Here is a 23300-nt window from a genome sequence, read left to right as displayed (position 1 = left end):
AAAAACAAAAAGGGGGAATGCAACAGGAGTCACCTGAAGTGAGATTAGATAAAGCTGTTTATGTGTTAAACTTCTTGCGTCCCCTACCTGACTCACAGTTATCTCCAATCTTTTGCCATTTTTCTTCTTTGAATTCTAAGCAACCAAATTTCCATAGAAATGTCAAGGTATGGGTCAAGGATTTGATTACTGGTATATGGTCTGGTCCAGTGGAACTGGTAACCTGGGGAAGGGGTTATGCTTGTGTTTTGACAGATAATGGTCCTCGATGGGTTCCTGCTCGCTGTGTTAAACCTTACCTAGAGCATGCAGGAAAGGACAGGATCGATGGCTCCGCAGCTGAAGCAGAACGTGCGGATGACACTGGCTAAGACCATACATCAGTACTTAAAGATGGATGAAGGAAGAATGGGAATTTTGTTGATGGTTGTGATTGTGATTTTGTGTGTCCCCTCTCTGCTTGGGTTTTTGCAAAGGGCCCTGCAAAAATCCATAGCAGCTGTATTTACAGTTCAAAAACAAAAAAGGGGGAATTGTGGAAGGGGCTAGCAGCGGGCCTGTTAGCTAAAGGAGTGAGAAGTAAGAAGAAGAAGAAGCTGATAAGGAGCTTTCTCCAAGGCCGTAACCAAGGAGATCGAGAGAAGGAAGATAAGAACATTCTGCAGCTGGATAAAGCATTTTTAGAAAGTTAGGTGGACTCAGAGTAACTTTTCACCAATGGCATGGTATTGAATTATTGTGGCCAATAGCTAAGGTAGAGGAAGGGTAAACAACTGGTAAGTGTATAAAAGATCAGCCATTTTCATTAATAAACTGTTGCCAAGTGTCACTAACTGAGACTGCTTGTGGTCTCTGCTTTATGTCGTGACCGCCTCGACTGCGACAGAGACCGCCCCATTACATAGCAGCAGACAAAACAGAAAATTAAATAACAGACTGCTGTAATAGGCCACAGATAGCCTTAACAAAAAAGTGTTCTCTGAATTATGTGTTATTACACTGTGTTGTATTGTAAAAAACATTATTATTCCCTCTTCCTAACCTTAAAACCCCTTAACCTTCTACCCACTCCTCCTCCCGTAGTGTAGCTTAGAAATGAAAAGAAAAAAGGGGGGAGGAGGGGAACGCAGAAAAGAACAAGGCAGAAATCCCTTTCATCATAAAGATAACAAATTGTGCTTATATTCCCTATCAGAAGCCCTAATTCTGCCCAAAGATGAAAAATATTTCCGTCGGTGCTGTCCTCACTGCTGCCTGGATGCTCTACACCGTACCACGTGTCTTTGGCTGGATTAGCCCTCAGCCCAGCCATAATGTTTGGGTAACCTTAGCAAAAACATTAAAACAAGACAACATGTGCTTGTCTATGGGAAGCATAGATAATCCACTTTCTACATGTCTAGTAGGAATTCCCTTTGTAGCAGACGATTGGCCTGTCTATAACTCAGAGGTTCTCCACACCACAGGTAAGAGACCCAATGGGGCTGATACTTGGGACGAGTGGACGAAAATTCTGCCAGATGCTCGAGAGGAACCCCAAGAATTGGATCTATTGGGATTCTCCAAGGCCACATATTGTGTCAAATTTTACTTTAGGTGTCCAAAAACGATTGGCCAGAAATTGACCAACACAAAAACACATATCGAAAAGATGCGCCACCAATTAACAAAGCCTATAACCCATATGATTGGTGCAATTACACCGCTCGTGTAATTTCTGTGTCCTCTCTCCATCCCAAAGTATTACCCAAGGGATGGGATCTTGCTGCAACCAAGTCTACTGGAAAATGTTCCTTTACCTGTCCTTGACTGGGGGTGAAATGAGATGATCTTTTAGGTCCCTTCCAGCCCATGCCATTCCAAGACTCCATTAATCTATGAAGTCATGGGACCCACTGGCTCCCAGGAGTGGAGTGGGGTGCGTTGCCTGGAAACAGGAGTTGTGTTGAGGAGGGGCCTCAGTCCTGCAAGGGATTCGGAAGGAGAAGGAGCCTGCTGGCTGCTCGTCCTTTTTATCATTGCTTTGCTCATTGCTTCTATCAACCCTTTTGTTCACCCTGTTTGTCATCCATTTTGCTCATCCCTGACAGACCCAACTGGGCAGAAGGCTTGTGACAAATCAGGGACAGAGTGTGTGCAGACATGGCAACATGCCAGGACCCACTCAGCCTCTCCCAGATGCTGGATGTCGCCATTGGGACACCAGAGAAGGGAGCCATTCACTTTGCAGCCATGAGAAAACTGCTGCAGGCCGTGCTGGAGAACCTGAACGTGCAGTATCTGACCAGTGAGGAGCCGTGGCCAGGGCAGCTGAGTGGCTCCTTTACTTGCTGATGTTAATTATGAAGTGAAAGTATTTAAGAAAGAGATGGAAAACTACGAGAAACACATGTCCAAGGTAGAGGCTTTTCCCAGTCCCCCAGGCACTCCCCCACCAGACAGCCCCTCCCTGCTCCCTCAGACAGCAGTGCTTGGCTCTGCCCTCACTGCCCTGGCAGAGCCGCTGGCAGGGGCTCTTTGCTGTCTGGTCGGGCTTCAGTGCTCTGGCACTGAGCCCAGCTGGGGCAGGTGGCACTGGGACTCTCCCTGCTCACCTGGCTGTGCCAAGGGCTGCCCATGGCAGGGTGAGGCTCTTTGGGGTGTTGCTGCCCTGGCTATCACCTCTGACATCCCTGTTTCTGGGCCTGTTTCACAGGTTCTTCATGAGGAGATTGGTGGGATAAAGGCAGAAACTTCCCGCATATCAGAGGACTTGAAGAAGTTCCAGGAGGCACAGGTTTGTGCAGATCACTGTGGTTCTAAGGTCATGTTTCCTAAACAACCTCACCAGAGACTTGTCTCTGACAATGCTTTCCCCTAGACCATGGAGACTTCCCAGCATCTTGAGGAGCTTTAAAAGTTAAAGGCTGGCCAGTGTCACATGGCAGGGGAAAGGAACAAGGTCCAGATGTCGCAGGACCAGGTGAACTGCTGCTGGGAGCAAGTTTTGGGTCTGAGACAGCAGCCTGTACCCTCTGCTCTGTTGGCTGGAGGCTCAGCACCCTTGGCCCTGCTTGATGCATGGACCGTGCTGCCTGCAGAGCCCTGCCAGCCTGGCTGAGCCTGGCCCTGCCCTGTCTCCAGGGCTCCACAAACCCCAGCAGGGGTCAAGGGCTTGCGGGTCCCCATTGACCCTCCCAGAGGCTCACTGCTACCACTGCTCTCCCCTAGGACATGGCTGTCACCCAGGATCTCTGTGAGGAGGTTGACAAGTTAAAGACAACCCACATCCTCATGGAAGAAGACATAAAGAAGCTTAAACAGTCTCTTGCCTTAGTGAGCTGTTGGGTCATGTAATCTTGCTCTCATGGGGAACTTCAATGTGATTCCAAGAGCAGGTTTTGGGACCAGGGTCTCAGGACTGGGTGGAGGACCCTGGCTCTGCCCATGCAGCTAAAGGGCCCCCATGCTGGGACAACATGATGTCTGTGCCCTGACTCTACCGTCACTGACCTTTCCAGATGAAGAAACTGGGGGAGGACCTTAAAAAGCTGAGGGAGGATTTTGCCAAGTGGAAAGAAGAGAGCAGGAAGTAGATCTCTCAGCATATTGAGTAAGGGGACAGGAGTGGGTTTCATACCCTGGGGGGCTGGCAAGGGAGCCCAGGGGGTCTGGAGCATCCTGGTTTGTGGGCATGGGATGCCCAGCAGCCCTTCAGGGGTAACCCTGCCCTTGCCCCCATCCCGCTAGCCAGGGCTTTGGGGCAGGAGACAAAGTCACAGCTGAAGAAGATGGGAGAGCATCAGGAGATGAAGAATGCCATGCTGGAGGAGCTGGTGACTGAGACAGCCGACCAGCTGAACATGCAGGTGAGGAAGCATGAGGAACGTGCTCCTGGGGAAGCACTCCCACCACTCCTGGCTCAGTCCTGTTGGAGGTCCATGCCACATCCTCATGCTGTCTTGTGCTTTGCTGTAATCATTTGGGAGACCCAAACTGCCGAAATTGGCCTGGATCAGTCAGCAGCATGGACAGAAACTAAAGCCTTGATGCAAACGTCCTCTTGACATGGTGGGTTCATGGCCAATGGCTGAGTAATTGTCACAGTGGTTACAAGGGTCTTCAGGGTGAAAAGAGACGAGAATGTTGACTTCATGTTCAGAAGGCTTGATTTATTATTTTATGATATATATATTACATTATAACTAAATTATATTGTATATATTACATTATACTAAAAGAAATAGAAGAGAAAGTTCTCAGAAGGCTAACTATGCTAAGAACAGAAAAGAATGAATAACAAAGATCTGTGTCTCCACAGAAAGTGAGACCCAGCTCTGCCGTGAGTGGTCAGTAAATCTAAACATCTACAGGAGACCAATCATGGATTCACCTGTTGCATTCCACAGCAGCAGATAACCATTGTTTCCACTTTGTTGCTGAAACTTCTCAGCTTCAGCAGGAAAAATCCTAACAAAAGCATTTTAATGAAAAGATGTCTGTGACAAGTAATGCGGGTCTTCCCCTGTGGAGCAGACAGACCCCTTTTGGTCAGCACCTTATGTTTTTTCATCCCGGGAGCAGGATCAGAAGCTGAGACAGGACATGGAAGCCAAGTTTTTGGAGATCCAAAGAGACTATGAGAAACTCAGCTTTGCCTCAAAGAGAATCCAAAAGGACTCTCAACAAAAGCAAAAAGATATCACGGTGTGTGGGTGAAACACCTTTTGGGTCAGAGCATCCCCCAAGATGACTCCAGGTAGGAGACAAAGTCATATCCAGGCAGGGATCACAAGAAATCTCCTACTGCCCTCCTCACAGCATTGTTCAGGTCCCAAGTGCCCTTCCTCGAGGTTTTTGGGCAAGGGGAGAGGGGTATGCTCCTACATCCTGGGGTGTGCCCCAATCTTGCTGTGGTGTCATGCATTCCTTTCTGTGCTGAAAGTTGCTGTTCCAGTCTCTGGAGAAGCTGCAGAAGGAGAAAGCAGATCAGCAGGACATGATGGTTGCAATGGACATGGTACAGTCTAAGGGGCCTCTGTGCCAGCCCAGAGCTTCCCAGGCAGGGTGACAAATGCCCCTTGTCCCTTGGGGTCTGGGTGGCAGAAATTGTCCCCTTGGGAGAGGGAATTTCCTGAGCTCATGGGGTCCCTCACCCTTCACATGGTGGGACCAAGCTCACAAGGGTGATGGGGCAAACGGGGCCACAGCAGCCTGAAAGGGGCATGATGGCCTGGAGGAAGCACTCCTCCCTCTGCCCTTCACACGCTGGCCCTGCCTGGCATTCCTCATCCCTTTCCCCACCGCTCTCCTGCTGTTCCACTCTGCCAGAAGGCAGACAAAGCTGCCTTGGACAGCAAAGTCGATTGCAGCCAGTTTGAAGAGAACATGGAGGAGCTGGATGAGAGGATGCAGGAGTTGCAGAGCCAGATTTCAGGCCAGGAGCAGCACTGGAACAATATGCAGCAGCAGTTCAGCAATGCAACTGAAGACAAGGTGAGGGGTACCTCGTTCCCACCATGAGGAACTGGCACCTTTGGGACTTGACAGCCTGCAGCAGCACCCCTCTGAGGATCCCTCTCCAGGCTTTTCCCTGGAGAGCTCCATGTCACATCCTGGAGCAGCTGGCTGAGGCTGTGCACGTGTTCACAGCTGGATCGCCTGGATCTGAAGACTTTCCGTAAACACCTGGAGGACTCCTGGAACAGGAACATGGAGGAACTCGAGGATAGGCTGTTGCGTGAAAACGCCGCTGGGATTAAGAAGTGAGTGCGATGGAGATTCTGATGGCTTTGGCAAACAACTGTTTCTGACAGCGATGGCAACTGCTCCTCCCAGGCAGGGCTGTCAGATGCAGTGACCCAGAGCTGGGTCGTGCCCTGCCCTCCTGGCCGTGCACACGGGGGGACTTTGGTGCCAGAGAGGGGCTGAAAGCGCTGCAGGGACTGCTTGAGATGGTGGCATGGGTGCCTGTGCCCTTCACCTGGCATCAGCCAGCACCTTGGGGATGGGGAGAAACAGGCTCAACAGCCCACGGTTCACCCTGCAATCACCATGACCCTGTGCAGTGACCTGCCCAGCAGCTGGCTGCTGCAGGGAGCTGCTGCCTGTGTGCTGCAGGCCTGTGGCCCCAGGAGCTCAGCCAGCCCTCTTCCCTCACCCTCCTTAGGCAGCTGCCAGTCCCTTTCACGTGCCTGTCCTGTGACCGCATGCTCAGCGTGCAGGTTCCTGGCCAGTGAGTAGCACCCGTGCATCGCGGGCAGCGGGGCTGGCATGGGGGGAGATGGGTGCCAGCAGTGACCCGCTGTGCTGGGCACAGGGGTGACAGTGTCGGCTTGGGAGGGGCTGATGTGGGGAGCCCCCTCTGCAGCCCTGCCCATCACCAGGGCCTGTGGGAGCTCATCCCAAGCGCTACAGGCAGCGAGATGCCATGGGCTACAATCCCATGGCTTTGGGGGTGCTGCCTCCAACAGGAACAGGTTCGTTGTCCCCGGCCACACACCTGTGACTCCTGCCCTCCCCTGGTACCCCAAAAAACTCCCGTATTTGCACTCAATGCCCCCCAGCAAGGAGCCACTGCCCAGCCAAAGGTAAGGGCCCTGAGGACACATTCCCCGCGCCTGGGGTGCAGGGTAGCCCTGACACAGCAAGGAGGGCTCTGCACCTGGGCTGGGGCAGAGGAGCCTGGGGGGATGGGGCAGGGGAGGGGAGCAGAAGGCAGCTGTGGAGGGCCAGTGCTTGCCCCAGGGCTGGGGGCTTTTGAATTCCTTGCCTTGTACTGCCCTGTCTGGCCCACCTCTCTGTCCCAAGGTTGCTGAAAGCACATCTGATGAGCTGTGTCTGTTTTCAGTCTGAGCTCAGGCTTGCTGGGGAGTTGTGTGCCTCCTGTGAAGGGAGTTGCCAAAACTGATCCCTGCAGCTGGGACAGCCCAGTTCCTGCCAGCTGGTGTCCTGTGCACAGGGACCTGCCATGGCCATGGCCAGCACACCTGGCCGTGGGGACAGAGCCAGCAGATCCAGCCTGGTGGGATGGGTTTGAGGCTCCTGCAGCAGGTGGACAGGAGCTGGCAGGGACATGCCCCTGCAAGCAGCACTGCCAGTGCCCTGCCTGTCACAGCAGGGTGATGCCCTGCATGCCATAGGGCTGGGCACTGAGCCTCCTGTGTCCCATCCCACAGGAGGCTGCTGGTCTGTGCCAGTGTCCCCCGTATGCCGCAGATCTCTGGGGACCATCAAAGCAGCAGTTTCACGATGCAGAACATCAAGGCTTCCCCATATACAAGTGCACAGCTGCAGCCTCTCCTGGTACACCTCAACAAGGTAGGTGTGATGAAAGTGGGGACACAGAATGGTAACTGAGGTTTGATGGCATTGCTGACTGTCCAGGGGGAATCTGTGCCTTCAGTGCCCAGGGAGACCTGGGTTAGGAGGATTATTGGGGGGTGCTGGATTGGGCGCTGCATTGCAGCCAGCTGCCCCCTCCTCCTCAGCCCAGTGTGACCCTGCTGCATGGTGAAGGACACATCTCGAGGGGCCATAATGACGAGCATCGTACGGCGATCAGGACACAGGATGCATCAGACATGGCCCTGTCGGGGCAAGGGGGTCAGTGACGACAGGGGGCTGATTATCTGCAGGGTGCTAGCTGGGGGATGACTAGGGCTTTGCGTACAGAGATGGGTAATGTGGCATGGGTATTTTGTGTCTGGGGCAAGAAGGAAGGGACAGAATGGAGCAGGAGGACTGGCACATGGGGCAACTGAGCTTGGAGCTGGAGTAACGTGGGAGAATGGCCATGCCCAGTGTGGGACAAGAGCTTGAGTCCTGGTGTGGTGGGGCCAGCACCTGTGGCGGCTCACCCTTGTCCTTCACCGCCCAGACCCTGCCGCCTCAGGAGAGCACTGGCCAGGCACAGCTCCTCAACAGGTCTCATGGGCCCCAGGGCTCGAGCAGCCTCTCCAGCCCCGCCAGACATCAACAGCCCCCGGCCAGCTGGAAAGGACTCAGTGCCCAATGCTCGACCTGGGACATCTTGTCCAAAGCGAGAAACGCCTGCGACAACTGTCATAAGAAATTTGGCTTTTTACTTGTATATCGTTATTAAGTTAGTTGTATATAGTTATTAGGTTAAGAAAAACTGTTAAAATTAGGGGCAGAGCCTTGTCTCACAGCCTGTCTCTCCCCGGGCTCCCTGGTGCTCCTTCAGCTCCTTCCCCCCTGCTGTGGCTCTGCCCCCGGGCTGAGCAGATCGAGCCCCGGGCCAGGCCCTGAGGCTGCTGCTGCTCCTGCGGCACCTGCGGGGCAGCCCTGAGGCTCCGGGCCGGCTGTGGGAGCAGGAGCTGCGCTGCAGAGCCCGTGGCCCTCACGGGCTGCGAAGGCACGGGCAGATGGCCATGGGGCCCGGCTGGCAATGCCGGCGCTGCTGCTCTCGGCTGCCGCCTGCAATCCTTACAGGCAGCCCTCATGCCGGCTCAGGAGCCGCTCGGAGCCGTGCTCAAGGGCTGGCACCAACCCGCGGCCCCCAAGGGCACTTGTCCCTTCATCTCTGCACTGCCACATTCTGAGCTCATTTGTCAGTTCCCTCCTCCCCTTCCTTTCTGCGTGGCAGTGTTAGGGGAGGGCCCAGCGGCTTTCCTCCCGCACAGCCGGCAGCCTCTTGCCCACAGCTCCCTGGTGGGAGCCAGAGCTGCTTTCCACCCGGGCAGCCCCGCCGTGTCCCACAGCCTGGGCCGGCTCCTGCCCACTGCCGGCGAGGCCCAGCAGCTGGGCCCGGCCATCCCGGGCCAGAGCAGCTCCCTGGCTGGGAGAACACAGCCGGACATGGGGGGACACATGGCAACACACGGGGGACACACGGCGGGCACCGTTTCCCCGTGTCCCCATTGCCTCAGAGCAGCGCCGTGTGCGGGGCTGGCACGGACCCGGGCACAAAGGAATGTCTTTGCTGTCACCGGAGAAAGGACATGGCAGGGGTGCTGCTCACGGATGAGGGTGCTTGGGGCTGGGGGGGCTCTCCGACCTTCTCACACCTGCGGAGGTCGGGGCAGTCTCTGTCCCTCTCAGCCCTGGTGTGACCCCACCCGAACATCATCGGGGTCAGAGGGACAGAGACACCCCCAAACCCCCAGAAGGGCTGAACCCGGGATTTGATTTGGGGCTGAGGATTTAGGAAGGGGCTGGAATTGAGGCTGAGCTTGGAGATGGGGCTGAGATTTGGATTAGAGCTGAGATTGGGGCTAAGGCTAGACATGGGATTGGCTTTGGGCTGGGGTTGGGATTGGGTCTGGGGCTAGATGAGTGTGACACTGGGATGAGATTGAATACAGAATTGTGAGTATGTCTAAACATGGAGTGCGATTGAGACCAGGATCAGGGTCAGGCTTGGGACTGAGCTCACCCAGAACAGGACAGGGGAGATGTCACTGCAGGATGTCCCTGGCATCATCCCAGCCCTCCTCAGGCACCTCCAAACATGGGAGGCAGCTGGGTGCTCCAAGATCCAGGTCATCCCACGCTGCCCCTCAATATCATGCAAGCATTCCCTGAGGGCAGCCCTGACTGTGACCCTTGGGGCTCTGGGATCAGCCCTCACATCCCTGTGGGAGCAGCTGCAGACAGGATGAGAGATCCCTCCGCTGATTCTTGTGGAAAGGTGAAGCTCAGCTGCCCTTTTCTTCTGGTGCATCCTCCACTCCTCAGTTGAGGATGTCAAACTCCCCAGGAGCAGAAAAATCCTCATTCCCGGTTTTGTTGTGGCTGCAGCCTTGAACATCCATGCAGAATGAAGGGCTTTCTGACAGCCCTGCTGAATGACACCAGCAAGAGGTTTGTGAGATGGGGAAGGAAATGTATTTTAATAGTAAATAAAAGGTGCAAAATTATTTCTTTCTGTCATATTCCTTTTCAGTCAGTTCCAGGTCTGTTTTCAGAGTGCCACCTTCTCAGCTGATTGTGTTTGTGCCCTCCTTTCTCCCCTCCCTTTCTCTGTCTGCTCTGCTTCTCTCTCTGTGTCTCCCTTGACCCAGGTCAGCTCCCACCAAAGACCCTGCCCTGATTTAATTCCCAATTCACAAGCTACAACAACCATGGGTGAAGTTATGAAGACTGGCAGTGAAATGTCACTGTAAGATCTTGCCCCATTTGGCTTTTCGCTTGTCCATAAGAGCTTTGTGTTCAAGAGCAGGAATATTATTTCCTGGCTGGGAACTGGAATTCCAGCCCCTGGGAGTTTGTGCCACTGATCCCAGAGGGGCATTCCCGAGGCTCCCAGGGTGCTGTTCCTGCCATGCCGCCCAAGGAGCTGTGCAGGGCCAGGGCACAAGGTCCAGCAGCTCTGTTGGTTCTGCAGTGCCACAAGGGCCCCTGGGTCCATGATCTTCCCTACTGCCCACAGAGGTTCCTTGGTTCCCATGATGCCCTGCTGTGTCACCATGGATATTTGGTGCCATAAAGTTCTTCTGTGTCACAATGGCCTCCCTCGCTGCATGAGCTTTCGCAGTGTCACAATGGCTTCCTTGGATGGGCATTGTCACCATGGACCATTGGCTCCATGCAAGCCTGCTGGGTCACCATGGACTCCTTGGTTCCATGAGGTTCTGGGGGTGTCTCCATGGTCTCCTTGGATCCACAGTGTCACAATGGACCACTGGATCCACCTGGACCTGCTGTGTCACCATGGCCCCTTGGTTCCATGGGACCCCAGGGTCACAACTGACTCTTGCTTCCACGTCACCCCCTCAGTGTCAAAATGGCCCCTTCCTTCTATGAGGAATATGAAAGTTTTGTAGAAACATTGAGCAAATCCTGCTCAACACACCTGGGAACATCTGTTTGCATTCAAGAGAGAGGTTAAAGGTGAGGATGGCACCAGCAGCTTCCATCTGCAACAGAGATCCAGGGAAAGGACAGGGACAGAGAATTCAGCTGCAAGACTCAGAATTCTGCTTCCAGAGATCATTTCTGCTCACACTGTCCCTTGGAGAAAGGTGACACTATTCCAGGCAGCCTGGCCTGAGCAGGTGGTTCCTCAGTGGGGTTTGTTTTTTAGGAAACCTGCTCAGGCTTTTCCATTCTTTACTTTCCTTCAGCCAGGGCCTGTGTGCAGACAAAGCCCTGAGGAGAGCAGGGGGGACATGGTGCAATGGGCTGGGACATGGAGCTGCAGAACTCAGGGGAAAAGGTTCTGCTGCAGGGCACAGGGATGTCAGTGTCAAGTGGGCCATGTCAGACATGGTGAGGCTGGGGGTGAGGAGCAGCTTGTCCAAACAGGGTCAGCCCTCAAGGGGCTCATTGTTCTCTGTGCCCAGACCTCCTAAGGAGACATTCAGCATTAGGATCACCTGGGGAATGTTTCTATCAGCTCTTCTCTGAACTGGGAAATAAAAAATACTCACTTGATTAAAGAAAACAAGTCAGGAGGTGCAGTTTGAAATCTTCCTTCTTAAATGAACTCCAAACTGACTCCAGTGGGCTGCACTTGATCTGGACACATGAAGAGAGCTGAAGGAAGATAAAGAGCCCCCGAGGGCTTTCTGTATTTTGATGATCCCCGCAGTGGATTTGGGGCTGAGTCCAGGACCCTCAGGCACTGAGAGAAGACTGAAGAAGCATCTCAAGGAGTCAGAAGCAAAACTCCAAGTCCCTTGAAGCATCACGAAAGGCTCCCCAGGGACTGCTGAGAGCAGATCCTTGAGGCTGGGATTGCAGGGAGCCAAAGGCTCTGAGCAGGGAACTGCAATGCTGAGCAGCAAGGCCTTAGATGGGTGGGGGAAGCAGAAAGGCCAAGCCCTGACCCCAGCCTGGGACAGCAGGGCCTGTCCCTCACAGGGGGCTCGGGGCTGTTTGTGGGGCAGTGGGATGTGAGGGGCAGCAAGGACAAATGTCATAAACCTGTGTGGCGCTGCAGATCCTCATGGAACCAAGGGGCCAGTGGGACACTGTGGGGCCTCATGGAAACAAGAGGCCATTGTGAGCCTGCAGGGCTGGAACACCCCAGAACACTGAAATGCTGGGGGTAACCAAAGGTTCCTTTCCTTGAGTTTGGTGCAGAGGAGAAACACCAACCAGATGTTGTCAACATGGCCAGATGCAAAGAATAGTCTTGGTAGGAAGGGACCCACAAGGATCATCAAGCCCAGCTCATAAGTGAATGGCCCACACAGGGACTGAACCCACAAACTCAGTGATACCAGCACCATGCTCTAACCAACTGAGATAAGAGGTCAGAATGACACAAAATTTTACTGGCAAAATGTGGACAGTCAAGGAACTTTGGCAAAGGTTTTAATACAACATCCACGTCAACATAAACCTCTTATCATAGCATTAACTTCACTAACTTAGCCCATTTAACCTAAAAACCTTTAACTGTTGAGATGTTATGTTACCCAAAAATGTTCCAGGTAAGTAGGATTAGAAGGAGAAGAAATAGAGAACAACAGAAAGACAGAAGATCTTTAGAAAGACACACACATAGGTACCAGCTACTGGGGTTCCAGCATTGCTAACAGAGAAACTCCAGGAGAAGACAGGATCCAGATCATGGGCTGGCCTCATGCTCTGGCTTTTAAACTCCTTGGCCTTCATGGGCCCACCCCTGGGGTGGGACTGCCAATTGCTTGTCCAATATGAGCCAGGGTAACACCAGCTGCTACTGTGTGATTGATTGACAGCTCAGCCAATCAGAGTGGGGTTAGCACAGCATTTGCTATGTGATTGACAGCTCTGCCAGGCGAGGGCTGGGGGCGGGGCTGTGTCCCACCACAACCAAGTCCTGACCCGGCCCTGGCCCCACACGAGCATTCCGACCATCCCAAGGTGTCTAGGGACATCGATGTCATCCAGCCTCTGACAATGACCACGGTGACACTACGGAACCTCATGGAGCCATGGGTCGGTTGTGACAATGCGGGTCCAAGGACACTACGGAACCTCATGGAATCAGGGACACCATTGTGCAACTTAGGGGCAGTATGGATGCAAGGGTCAGTAATCAAACAGTTGGAGCCCATAGAAACAAGGAGCAATCGTTTCACAGTGGGGCTGCATGGGGCCAATGGACCCTTGTGACTCTGTTGGGGCTCATGAAACCAAGAAGCCGTTGTGACATTGCCAGACCTCATGTAATCAAGGAGAATACTCTGACAGTGTGGGCACTCATGAAATCAATGGAACATGGAACAGGTCTGCCTGGTTTGGCCTCCTGGGGCCTGTCTGACAGGTCCCACTGAATTTGACATGTCAAGGGCCACTTCCCATCTGACCGTGAAGCACTGGGGCTCCATGATTTTATTCCTATGGGAAAGAAGTGCCTTTCTTGTCTAGGCACCCATGGCCAAAATTGAGATTCTGCATCTAAAATTCTGTATATCCAAGGGTTACTCCCAGACAAAATCTGCCTGTACAGTCAAGTCTGGCAAGACTTGGTGCCTGGTGACTGCCTCTAATCTGCCCCTCCACCACTGGGGCTCACTTGTTTCCTTCCTATGGAGACCATTGTGACACTGCTGAGGATTGTGGAAACGATAGGCCATGGTAACATAACAGGCCTTTGTGAAACCTGTTACACTGTAGGAAGTTGTGAAACCAAGGGGAACATTGTGACGCTGCAGGGTACCATGGATGCAAGGGGCCACTGTGACATTGTGGGGCCTCGTGGAACCAAGGACATCACTGGGGCTTTGTTGGGCTACATGGTCCCAGGGAGCCAGTGTGAAGCAGCAGGGCTTTGTGGAACCAAGAGGCCATTGCTGCATTTCAGGGCCTTGTGGAGCCAAAGGGCCGTTGTGATCCTGCGAGGCACTGTGTATCCATGGAGAGCATTGTGGCATTGCAAGGCCCCATGGAATCATGGAGACCATTGTGACACTGTGGGGCTCCATGGAACCAAAGGGCCACTGTGACCCTGCAGGGCCTCATGGAAGGAAGGGGCCATTGTGACATTGTGGGAATTTGTGGAACCAAGGGGATCATTGTGGTACCACTGGAGCCTATGGAACCAAGGGGCCATGGTGACACAGAGAGGGTTCATGGAACCAATAGAGCATTATAGCACATGAGGCCTTGTGGAACTATGGAGACCATTAAGATCCTCAAGGACTTGTGTAACCAAGGGGGCATTATGACACCAGAGGGCATCATCGAAGCAAGAGAACCATTGTGACACTGCAGGGCCCTGTGGAACCAAGGGAACATGAATAGGTGTGGCTGCCTTGGCCTCCCAGGGGTCACCTGACAGGTCTGGCTGACCTTGAAATGTAGAAGGCCACTCCCATGTGCCCCTGAAACACTGAGGCTCTGGGCTTTTCTTTGTATGGAAAAGAACTGTCCATCTTTTCCAGGCATCCATGGCCAAATTTAGGATTCCACCTCCAAATGTTTGTGTATACAAGGATTGCTGCCAGACAAAAGTTGCCAGGACAGACAAGTCTGGCTGGTCTTTGGCTCCTGAGGGGCAGCATTCACCTATTTTCCAAACACTGGAAAGAGCTCTGTGCTTTTCTTTTTATGAAAAAATATGCATCGCTCTTCTCCAGGCACAAATGTCTGAAATTAGACTCCACATTCATAATTTCAAATATCCAAGGGTTGCTCAAAGCAAACCTGCCAGGACAGACAGGTCAGGCTTGCCTTGGCCTCTGGTGGTTGCCATTCATCAGCTCCTGAAACATGGAGGCTCCGTGGTTTCCTTCCTATGGAGACCAATGTGACATTTGAGAGCCTTGTGAAATGAAGGGGCCATCATGGCACTGCAGAGCCTCATGGAATCAAGGACATCATTGTGGCTCTGTTGGGCCACACGGTCCCAAGGGGCCAGAGCAAAGCAGTGTGTGGAGAGTTTTTGTGCAGACATAGCTTGAGGGGAAAGGCCATGATCATATACAGCTGGTTAAGGAGTAAAAATGCAGCTGTAAGCAGTAAGTTCTCAGCCTTCTGATTACAAGAAAACAACAACACTGTGCCCTTGAGCAAGTAACTGTAAGACAATAATAACAGGATGTAAAAACAGGTACTAGTCTCAACAGAAAACCACAAAGCATCCTGAGACTATAGCTACAAAAAAGGAGCTGACATTTAACCTGTAGCCAATGATGAGCTTATCTTTTGCAATATGTATGAGCTTAATTAACACTACTATAAAAGCATGTAAGACGGATCAATAAATTTGCGACTTGCTGATCATCGGATGTTTATGTCTCCCTTCGCTCCATCAGCAGCAATGTGGGAGTTAGCCCAGTTGCAACTCAGAATCAGCCAGATTTTACCCCAAAATAATTGGGCATGAATTTCAAGCCCTGGGAATCATCTGTTTAACTTAGGGTGAGCTTGAGAGTTCTCCAATAAGCCTTTAGTGTTGTTATGCTAACTTGTCTAAGTTACAGTCCCTTATTGGTTAATTGTTTCCCCTAGATGGTTATTGTTCTAGATGTTCTACCCCCAAGTGTGCATGTTGCTTCTCCTTTGTCTTTGGTCTTTGGATCCTCCCCCTCTTACTGTTCTCGATATCTCCATGTTTATTGTTTATCACCCTGTTATTCAAGTTCCTTTTAAAGAACTCCGTTGATGCTGCTCCTTTTCATTTTTGCCACCCTCATCCTGAAGTCAGGGAACCAGAGAGGTTTGTTGCAGCCACCTTCATGTGACATTTGGCACTCAAACAGGGACCATGACACTCAGGGCTCCTTGTGTCAGTCATGTCAGTTGGGGTTAGCTGATGAATAGGCCAGTGCTCCCCAAGATTTTGGATTGTACCTGGCCCGGCGGATTCATCGTTGCTTCAAGGGACCTTGCCCAGGATCAGCAGGGACAGCAACGGTTTTACCTGCATAGGATTGCAGGTGGGTTTGGGGAAATACAGGACATTTATTGCCCATTTTGCCGCTGTGTATTTACAATATGCACCCATATCCCATAATTGATTTGGGGTGTTCCAGTGGCTCTTCCCCATAAGGCAGAGAAAGAGAAAAATGGGCAGCCAGATGTCAAAGTAAAAAAGGACCATATATGGATGCTTTAATTCTCACTGATCATGACATAATATTTTCAAAGAATGAAAAAAAATCAATCATGAGGTGGATCATTAAAAATTTTCCAGACTCAACTGCTGACAAAATCCATACCACTGAATTTTGGGACTCAGTGGGAGTTAAATGGTACAACCTTTCAATCAAAAGGGATCCCATTGCACCCCACATGCTCTGCATTTTCCACACTATCCTTGAGACCCTTCACCAGAAAGCAGTGTGTTGAAAATTCAATCCGATGGTCACTCCTAACTCAGGACCACCCCTCAAACCTGCCTTTCTCAGACCTTCCATGATGGTCCAAGATGGCAATGGCCATGCGGTCTTGGAGCATCATGCCCTGGAGACTCGAGATGAAAGGAGCCCAAATGGGGCTTGGGAGCCCAACCATCCTCCCTCCCTCTTGGCTCCTCCACTTCCTGCTACCACAACCTTCTCTTCCACCCTGAACAAACCTCCAGACTACACCCCCACAACTGCGGGTCATGCCCCACTGTCAATCATTCCACCTTCACCCTGGACCATGCCTCCAGTGCTCCCCTCTGGAAGTCCGCAATCCTAAATCAAGGCCCTTCCTCTCTAACACCTGACAAAATGGCAGTGCCCTTTGCCTCACCCTCCAGCAACAATATAACCCCATGATCAAAGATACTAAGCCCAACTGTCACTCTATTTCTAATCCAAATGTTTCTGTTACAAGTTCTTCTTGCTCCCCAGAAGACAGTGTGGACTCCCCAGAGCCACTTTGCCCCTCAACCCCAGAAGATCCCTAGGAAAGGATCCGGAAAGAAACAGTTAAGGAAGGAGACTGGCAAATAGTCTTGAAACTCCTTGTTGCCCCTGTATGTTATGAAAGAAGGGGCCAGAATCCCAGGTATCAGCCATTTGTTTACGGGGAAATCTGTGTAGGGCAGCTAAAGACCATAGAAGGCATTTACCTTGTTTTAATGGCCTAATGAGGGCCATGTTTACAGCACATGTCTAAACCCTTATGATTTAAACTGTATTATGACCATGTTGTTGTCACTTACAGAATACACCCTGTGGGAAGGGGGATGGAAGTGTTTACTAAATCAATTAATAGCAGACTATGCTAATAATGAGGCAAGGGAAGAATTGACAATCAACCATCTAGCTGGAGAAGGACAACACAGCCTACAAGATGATCAAGCAGCAGGTATCCCCAGAGAATTATTGGATCAATAATATCAAAGAGATGGCTTTGAAAGCTTTAATCCAGTTATCAGATGGTAGCGCCCCCAGTTTGGACTATCTTGGGTGGCTGCAGCTAAAGCTTTAGGATAATTAGACCATATTGGGTGTCTGCTAAGTAAGCAAACCAATGCTACCTCCCTCGCATTGAGTGGCCTGCTCTCAGACATAGAGACCATCAAACATGCCACCTTGCAGAACAGCAATAGAGTTTTTACTCTGGGCACATGGGCATGGCTGTGTAGACTCTGAGGGCATAGGTTGCCTGAACCTCTCCAGCCACAGCGAGTCAATCCACAAGAGCATTCAGGTACTGAAGGAAGGGTTCAAGAAGCTTCAAGTCAAAAACAAAGACTGGGTCAAAAAACTCTTCCAATCCAAGGGACTAAAGGGTTGGATGATGTCGAGCTAAAACAGGACTATTCATTCTCTTAGTGGTTGTTGTTGTTGTATTGTTAATTGTCCCATGTTTGTTTGGATGCTTTTAGAAAGTCTTACAAAATTCTTTCAGTTCCATCTTTGTTGTAAAATAGAAAGGGGGAAGATACCCAACACAGGCTCCTCATGGACCCCTTGGAGGAGAGAATTGGCAGCCAGGATGGTACAAAAACCACTCAGTGTGGGAAGGAAACAAAAGTACCTAAAATTATTCCTAAATCCATTAAGTACCTTAAAAAACCTTGAGTATCTTTAGGCATTAATGAGCCCTAGTGAGTGTCAGTAAAAAGCTCTCCAGGGACCCATTATAGCAGATAATTGGGGGCATGATTGCACAAACCTCTCACAGTCTGTATTAAATGGGAAACAGCAAGTAGCTTAAAATAACTGGAGTACCCTGAAGCATTAGTTAGCTCCACTGAGTGTTGTTACTGACAAAGCCTCTTCAGGGACTAATTACAGCAGATAATTTCAGGCCAGGATTGCAAAAACCTCTCAGAGACTCCAAGGCAAAAGCCAAACCCAAAGTCCTTTGAAAAACCTGCAGTCCCTGCAGGGAGCATTAAGGAGCCCCCAGGGCCATTCCTGGCCAAGGCTCCCCAGCGACTCCTTCCAGCAGATCCTTGAGGCCACAGGGATGTGGGCTAGGGGGGGATGCTGAGGGCAGGACAAGGGGCTGACAGTACCCAGCCTGGCTGGGGCTGTGCCAGGAGGCCCCAGGGCCTCAGGACAAGGTGTCTCCTCACAGCCCTTGGTGGCACAGACCCTGCTGTGCCCCAGGGCACCAACACTTGGCTTCTCTTTGTCCCCACCTGTCATCACTGCCTCCAGTTCTTGGCTCTGCCTGGGGCCTGGGGCCTGGGGACACTTTCTCAGTGGTATCCCTCAGTGGGACCCATTAAAAATCCAAAAAAGTTTGGAGTTGGATTCTGCCGTGGAGTTCTGGAGAGGTTTCTTCAGCTCCCTCTCAGGGACTGATGTTCAGGGCCTGAGCACAAAACCCCAGAGGCTCATTAAAGTCCTTGTGCTGTGTCTGTGCTGCTGAGCTGGGCTGGGCTGCTGGCACAGAGGAAGCTCCTGGTAAGCAAGAAGAGCTTCAAAAGCACATTTCTCTTGATGAGCAGGTCTTCTGCCAGCCCAGCAGGGCTGGGGCACTGCCTGCAGTCATCTCAGGCACAGCACAGAGGCACAGAGAGCTTCAATCAAGGGCTGGGAAGGGGCTGAGAAGTGCCTGGGGCACAATCACTGCCAGCCCTTGGCACAGGAACCTCTGGCTGCAGGACAATGCAGCTGCAGCTCCTGGAGCCATCTCCCAAAGTTGGAAGCTCCCAATGCCTACAGACCCTGTGAGTACCTTCTCTGATTGTCTCTTGTGCAGAGCAGCCAGGGGTGCCCAGGGCTGTCCTGCAGAGCAGGGTCCTGCACCCCAGGGCGCTCTGCTGTGGCAGGGACTCTGCTGCCTGCCAGGGACAGCTCTTAGCCAGCCCTGGCAGCTGCTCCCAGCGCTGGAGAGAAGCTCTAGGGGGAAGGAGCCACCCTGAGCAGGGCAGGGGCTGCTGCTGAGATGGGCTGGGTGGGGCAGGGCTGTTCCCAGCTCCAGACCAGTCTGGGCACAGCTCCAGAGGGCACTTCCCAAGGAAGGTAAGCCTGGGATTCCTGTAAAGATCAGGAGCTTTCCTGAGAGTGTTTTGAATTTCCTGCTTGGAGAAGGATGGAAAATTGGGGTGATGACAAAAAGATTTTTTCATTTTATACATTTTTCATATATTTGTAGCTCTATAAATTACTATTACATAGTATAAATCTGTAATCCTTATTTAAGTCTATTCAACTCTTAATGAACTGTATTGCTATCATAATACTTCTATAGCTACAATCCTGTATTAACTCTATTATTTTCCCTAAGCTTTTTCTTTGATTTTAGAAAAATAAGCTGATTGTCTAAATGCATTCCTGAAATACATATAGTATACAATACATATAGTATCCTGTAAAGTCTTATTATCAGGAACAGGACCTACAAGAACATTGTGTTTTTTGACCAGAATGTGAGCAGTCATAACAAAAATTGAAGGCAAAGAAGCCCTTGGACTTACACCAATGGAATGAGCCAGGGCTATGTAACTGGGGTGAGTGAATCTCTTATTGGATGTTCCTGTTAAATTTTCTTTATTAATCAACCTTAATAAATTGTGTAAATCAGGGCCCGGGTGTGCCCCATCCCCACTGGGACACCTGGAAGCTTCCAATAAGTGTCTGGTTTTTACTTTACTGTTCTAACACTGTTGCAAGGGTTTTTTTTTGTTTGTTTTTTTTTGTTTTTTTGTTTTCTTTTTTTTTTTTCTCTTTTGATTATAAAAAGCAAGGGGATGAGAGAAGAAGAACAAGAATTGTAATCCCAGAATCCCAGGACATTCTGAGTTGAAAGGGACGCACAGGATCATACAACTAATGTTTGAACATTTACAGGGACTGCAGAACTGTAAATTAAGCAGGTCAGTCTCTCTGCTGGGAGCCTCCCAAAGGGCTCTCAGCCACTCCTCAGCCCTGGACAGCAGCAGCATCACCTCTGCAGGGCCCAGCAGGGCTCTCCTGAGCTGCCCTTGCCCAGCTGCACACAGAGCCTGCCCCAGCCAGGGCCCTGCACACAGGCAGGTTTCTGTAGGGCCCCGGCCAGGGCACACAGGCTGGGATGGGCTCTGTGAGTGCTGGCAGGGACAAGGCTCCTCTCAGGAGGGAATGTCCAGGCCCAGGGAGATGCTCAGGGAAGGAGAGGGGGCTGAAGAGAGCAGTGCTGGGGGCAGGATGAGGGCACTGTTGGTGTGGGGGAGGTGCTGGACACAGCTGGGCACAGGAACACTGTCCTGAGTGCCCGGCTGTCTCTGTCCTGCCCTCTCAGGCACAGCACCACAACATCTTCTCTTGGTTCTGCCCTGCCCTGATATTGTCACTGCTATCTGCTGCTCTCAGGGAGGCTCTGGGATTTGCAGCAGCTGAGTCAGGCACTGCCCTTGGCATTCTTGCCAGGCAGGGCTGTCCATGGGAATGGGGTGTCCGAGCTTCCTTGGCACCTGTGGGGCTGTGGGCAAAGCAGTCCATGGGAAAGGGGAATGAGCTGAGCCCCCTTCCTGAGATCCCATCATGGGCACAGCCAGGGATCTCCTTGCTGTGTCCTTCCAAGCTCTGAGCTGCCCTCCTGGGTGCAAATCTGTGCCAGAGCCTCTGGGAGTTCCCTGAATGTCACACAGGGAAGGGCAGAGCTGCCAGAGCTGAGGAAATGCTGTTGGGTTTGCCAAGGGAGCTGTGAGTGTCCTTGGCAGAAGGGGGTGCTGAGAGCTTGCTCAGAGACCTTGAGAGATGGTGAGACATTCAGGGATCCCTCTGCTCTGGGCAGGGTCTGGTTTATCCCAGGCTGACCTGAGAGTGTGATTGTGCTCTGATTGCAGCCAAAGGTGCAAAGCCAGGGCAGTTGGGAACAAGCCCATGCATCCCCTCACCTTCCCTGAGCCACAGGGAATCTTTGCATCTCACATCTCTCAGTGGCAAACTCTGAGTGCAGCAGAAATGCTGGGGATTTCTGACCTCAGAGACCCAGGAATGATGTGTATATAGGAAAACAATTCCTAAAACCAACTTCTGCCATCTATTTCCATTAGAACTGGGAGTGCAGATGCTACCAAGCCTCTCAGCATTAGGAGTGATTTCCCGGACAAATCCTGAATATCCAGCCTTGCCCCTCTGCCACATGGCCACAAACCCAGGGCAGAGGGACAGGGATGGCTCCTTGAAAGGCCCCTCGCACAGACCTGGCTGCTCCTGGCACACTCAGCCAGCACAACTGGAGCTCAGGCAGGGATCTGGGTGAAGGATTTCCCAGAGAAGGAACAAGGCTGGGTGAGTCCCAGTGGGACAGTCTGCAGGGAATGGCCCAGGTGTGTCTCCAGGCAGCCTCTCCTGACTTTTCACTGTCCTTTCTCCATGAACAGTTCCCCATTTGCAGCCTCAGCAAATGTCCAACAGCAGCTCCATCAGCCACTTCCTCCTGCTGGCATTGGCAGACACGTGGCAGCTGCAGCTCCTGCACTTCTGCCTCTTGCTGGGCATCTCCCTGGCTGCCCTCCTGGGCAACGGCCTCATCATCAGCGCCGTAGCCTGCAGCCACCACCTGCACACGCCCATGTTCTTCTTCCTGCTCAACCTGGCCCTCAGCGACCTGGGCTCCATCTGCACCACTGTCCCCAAAGCCATGCACAATTCCCTCTGGGACACCAGGGACATCTCCTACAAAGGATGTGCTGCCCAAGTCTTTTTCTTTATGTTTTTCATTTCAGCAGATTTTTACCTTCTGACCATCATGTGCTATGACCGCTACGTGTCCATCTGCAAACCCCTGCACTACGGGACTCTCCTGGGCAGCAGAGATTGTGCCCACATGGCAGCAGCTGCCTGGGCCAGTGCCCTTCTCACTGCTCTCATGCACACAGCCAATACATTTTCTTTGCCCCTGTGCCATGGCAATGCCCTGGGCCAGTTCTTCTGTGAAATCCCACAGATCCTCAAGCTCTCCTGCTCACGTTCAAACTACAGGGAACTTGTGCACATTGCAGTTAGTTCCTGTTTAGCACTTTGCTGTTTTGCGTTCATTGTTTTCTCCTATGTGCAGATTTTCAGGGCTGTGCTGAGGATCCCCTCTGAGCATGGACGGCACAAAGCCTTTTCCACCTGCCTCCCTCACCTGGCCGTGGTCTCTCTGTTCCTCAGCACTGCTGTGTTTGCTCACCTGAAGCCCTCCTCCATGTCCTCCCCATCCCTGGATCTGGCCCTGTCAGTTCTGTACTCAGTGGTGCCTCCAGCCATGAACCCCCTCATCTACAGCCTGAGAAACCAGGAGCTCAAGGCTGCAGTGTGGAGACTGATGACTGGATGGTTCCAGAAACAATAAACGGCTGTAAAACTCTTGTCAATCATTTGCAATAAAAGTCATCTTTCATACTATTTGTTTGTTTAATTTTGGACGATGTGTTTCTTTGTTTCACTTTTTTTCATATTGTCCACAAAGAAATGTCATTCCTTATACCATTTCTCATTGTGTTTCTCTCCAAATTCCCTGTAGCCCCAGACTGTGTCAATGATGGGCCGCGCTCTGGGTGACTTTAAAGGAAATGAAGGATCTCCCAGCAGAGTTTGCACCAGAGGTGCCCCTCTTGCTGCCTTCTCTGGAGCTGCAGCAGCAATGTCTGTGTGCAGAGCTGGGGGCAGATCAGTGCTGGCCCAGCATCTGTGCCCAGCAGCAGCAGCACTTGGTGTTGCCAATGCTGCTGCCATGGCCCTGCCCCGCTGCCCTGGTGGCCCTGGTGCTGCTTTAGGGCCTGAGTGCTCTCGGGGCCGGGCACAGTCCTGGGGGTGGCAGTGCCGGGGCTGCAGCAGGGACAGGCCATGGGCACTGCTGGGGCAGCGCTGATGCCTCAGGCCAGGCCCTGGGGGCTCCAGGCTCCTTGCCCAGGCTCTCTCAAGGACACAGCCAGGCCAATGCTCAGCACAGAAAACCCCTGTGAGCAGTCCCAGGCTGGCCATGGGCAGGCTGGGGACAAACAGCATGGCTGGGGCTCTGCAAGGGCCCTGGGGCAGATGGGAAGGAGCAGCAGAGCA

General features: G+C 52.1%; 1 protein-coding gene and 1 long non-coding RNA gene across 2 annotated transcripts; both read left to right on the top strand.

Annotated features, from left to right (window-relative positions):
* Positions 1-2346: 2346 nt before the first annotated feature.
* On the top strand, positions 2347-3316 carry LOC134434153 (uncharacterized). The gene is made up of 3 exons (XR_010031809.1): positions 2347-2398; positions 2696-2776; positions 3211-3316. It is a non-coding gene; the product is annotated as an uncharacterized LOC134434153 (long non-coding RNA).
* An 18344-nt stretch (positions 3317-21660) lies between these two features.
* LOC134434092 (olfactory receptor 14I1-like) lies at positions 21661-22593 on the top strand. The gene has a single exon (XM_063182788.1). The coding sequence runs from the start codon at positions 21661-21663 to the stop codon at positions 22591-22593; it is 933 nt and encodes a 310-aa protein (XP_063038858.1).
* Positions 22594-23300: the final 707 nt, after the last annotated feature.

This window comes from Melospiza melodia, unplaced genomic scaffold, assembly GCF_035770615.1.
Source record: "Melospiza melodia melodia isolate bMelMel2 unplaced genomic scaffold, bMelMel2.pri scaffold_32, whole genome shotgun sequence".
In the NCBI taxonomy this organism is placed as follows: domain Eukaryota; kingdom Metazoa; phylum Chordata; class Aves; order Passeriformes; family Passerellidae; genus Melospiza; species Melospiza melodia.
Note: the sequence above shows the minus strand (reverse complement) of the source record. Positions and strands in the feature narration are given on the sequence as shown.

Coding starts and splice junctions, on each gene's coding strand:
- LOC134434092 (XM_063182788.1), top strand. CDS start 21,661: ATGTCCAACAGCAGCTCCATCAGCCACTTCCTCCTGCTGGCATTGGCA.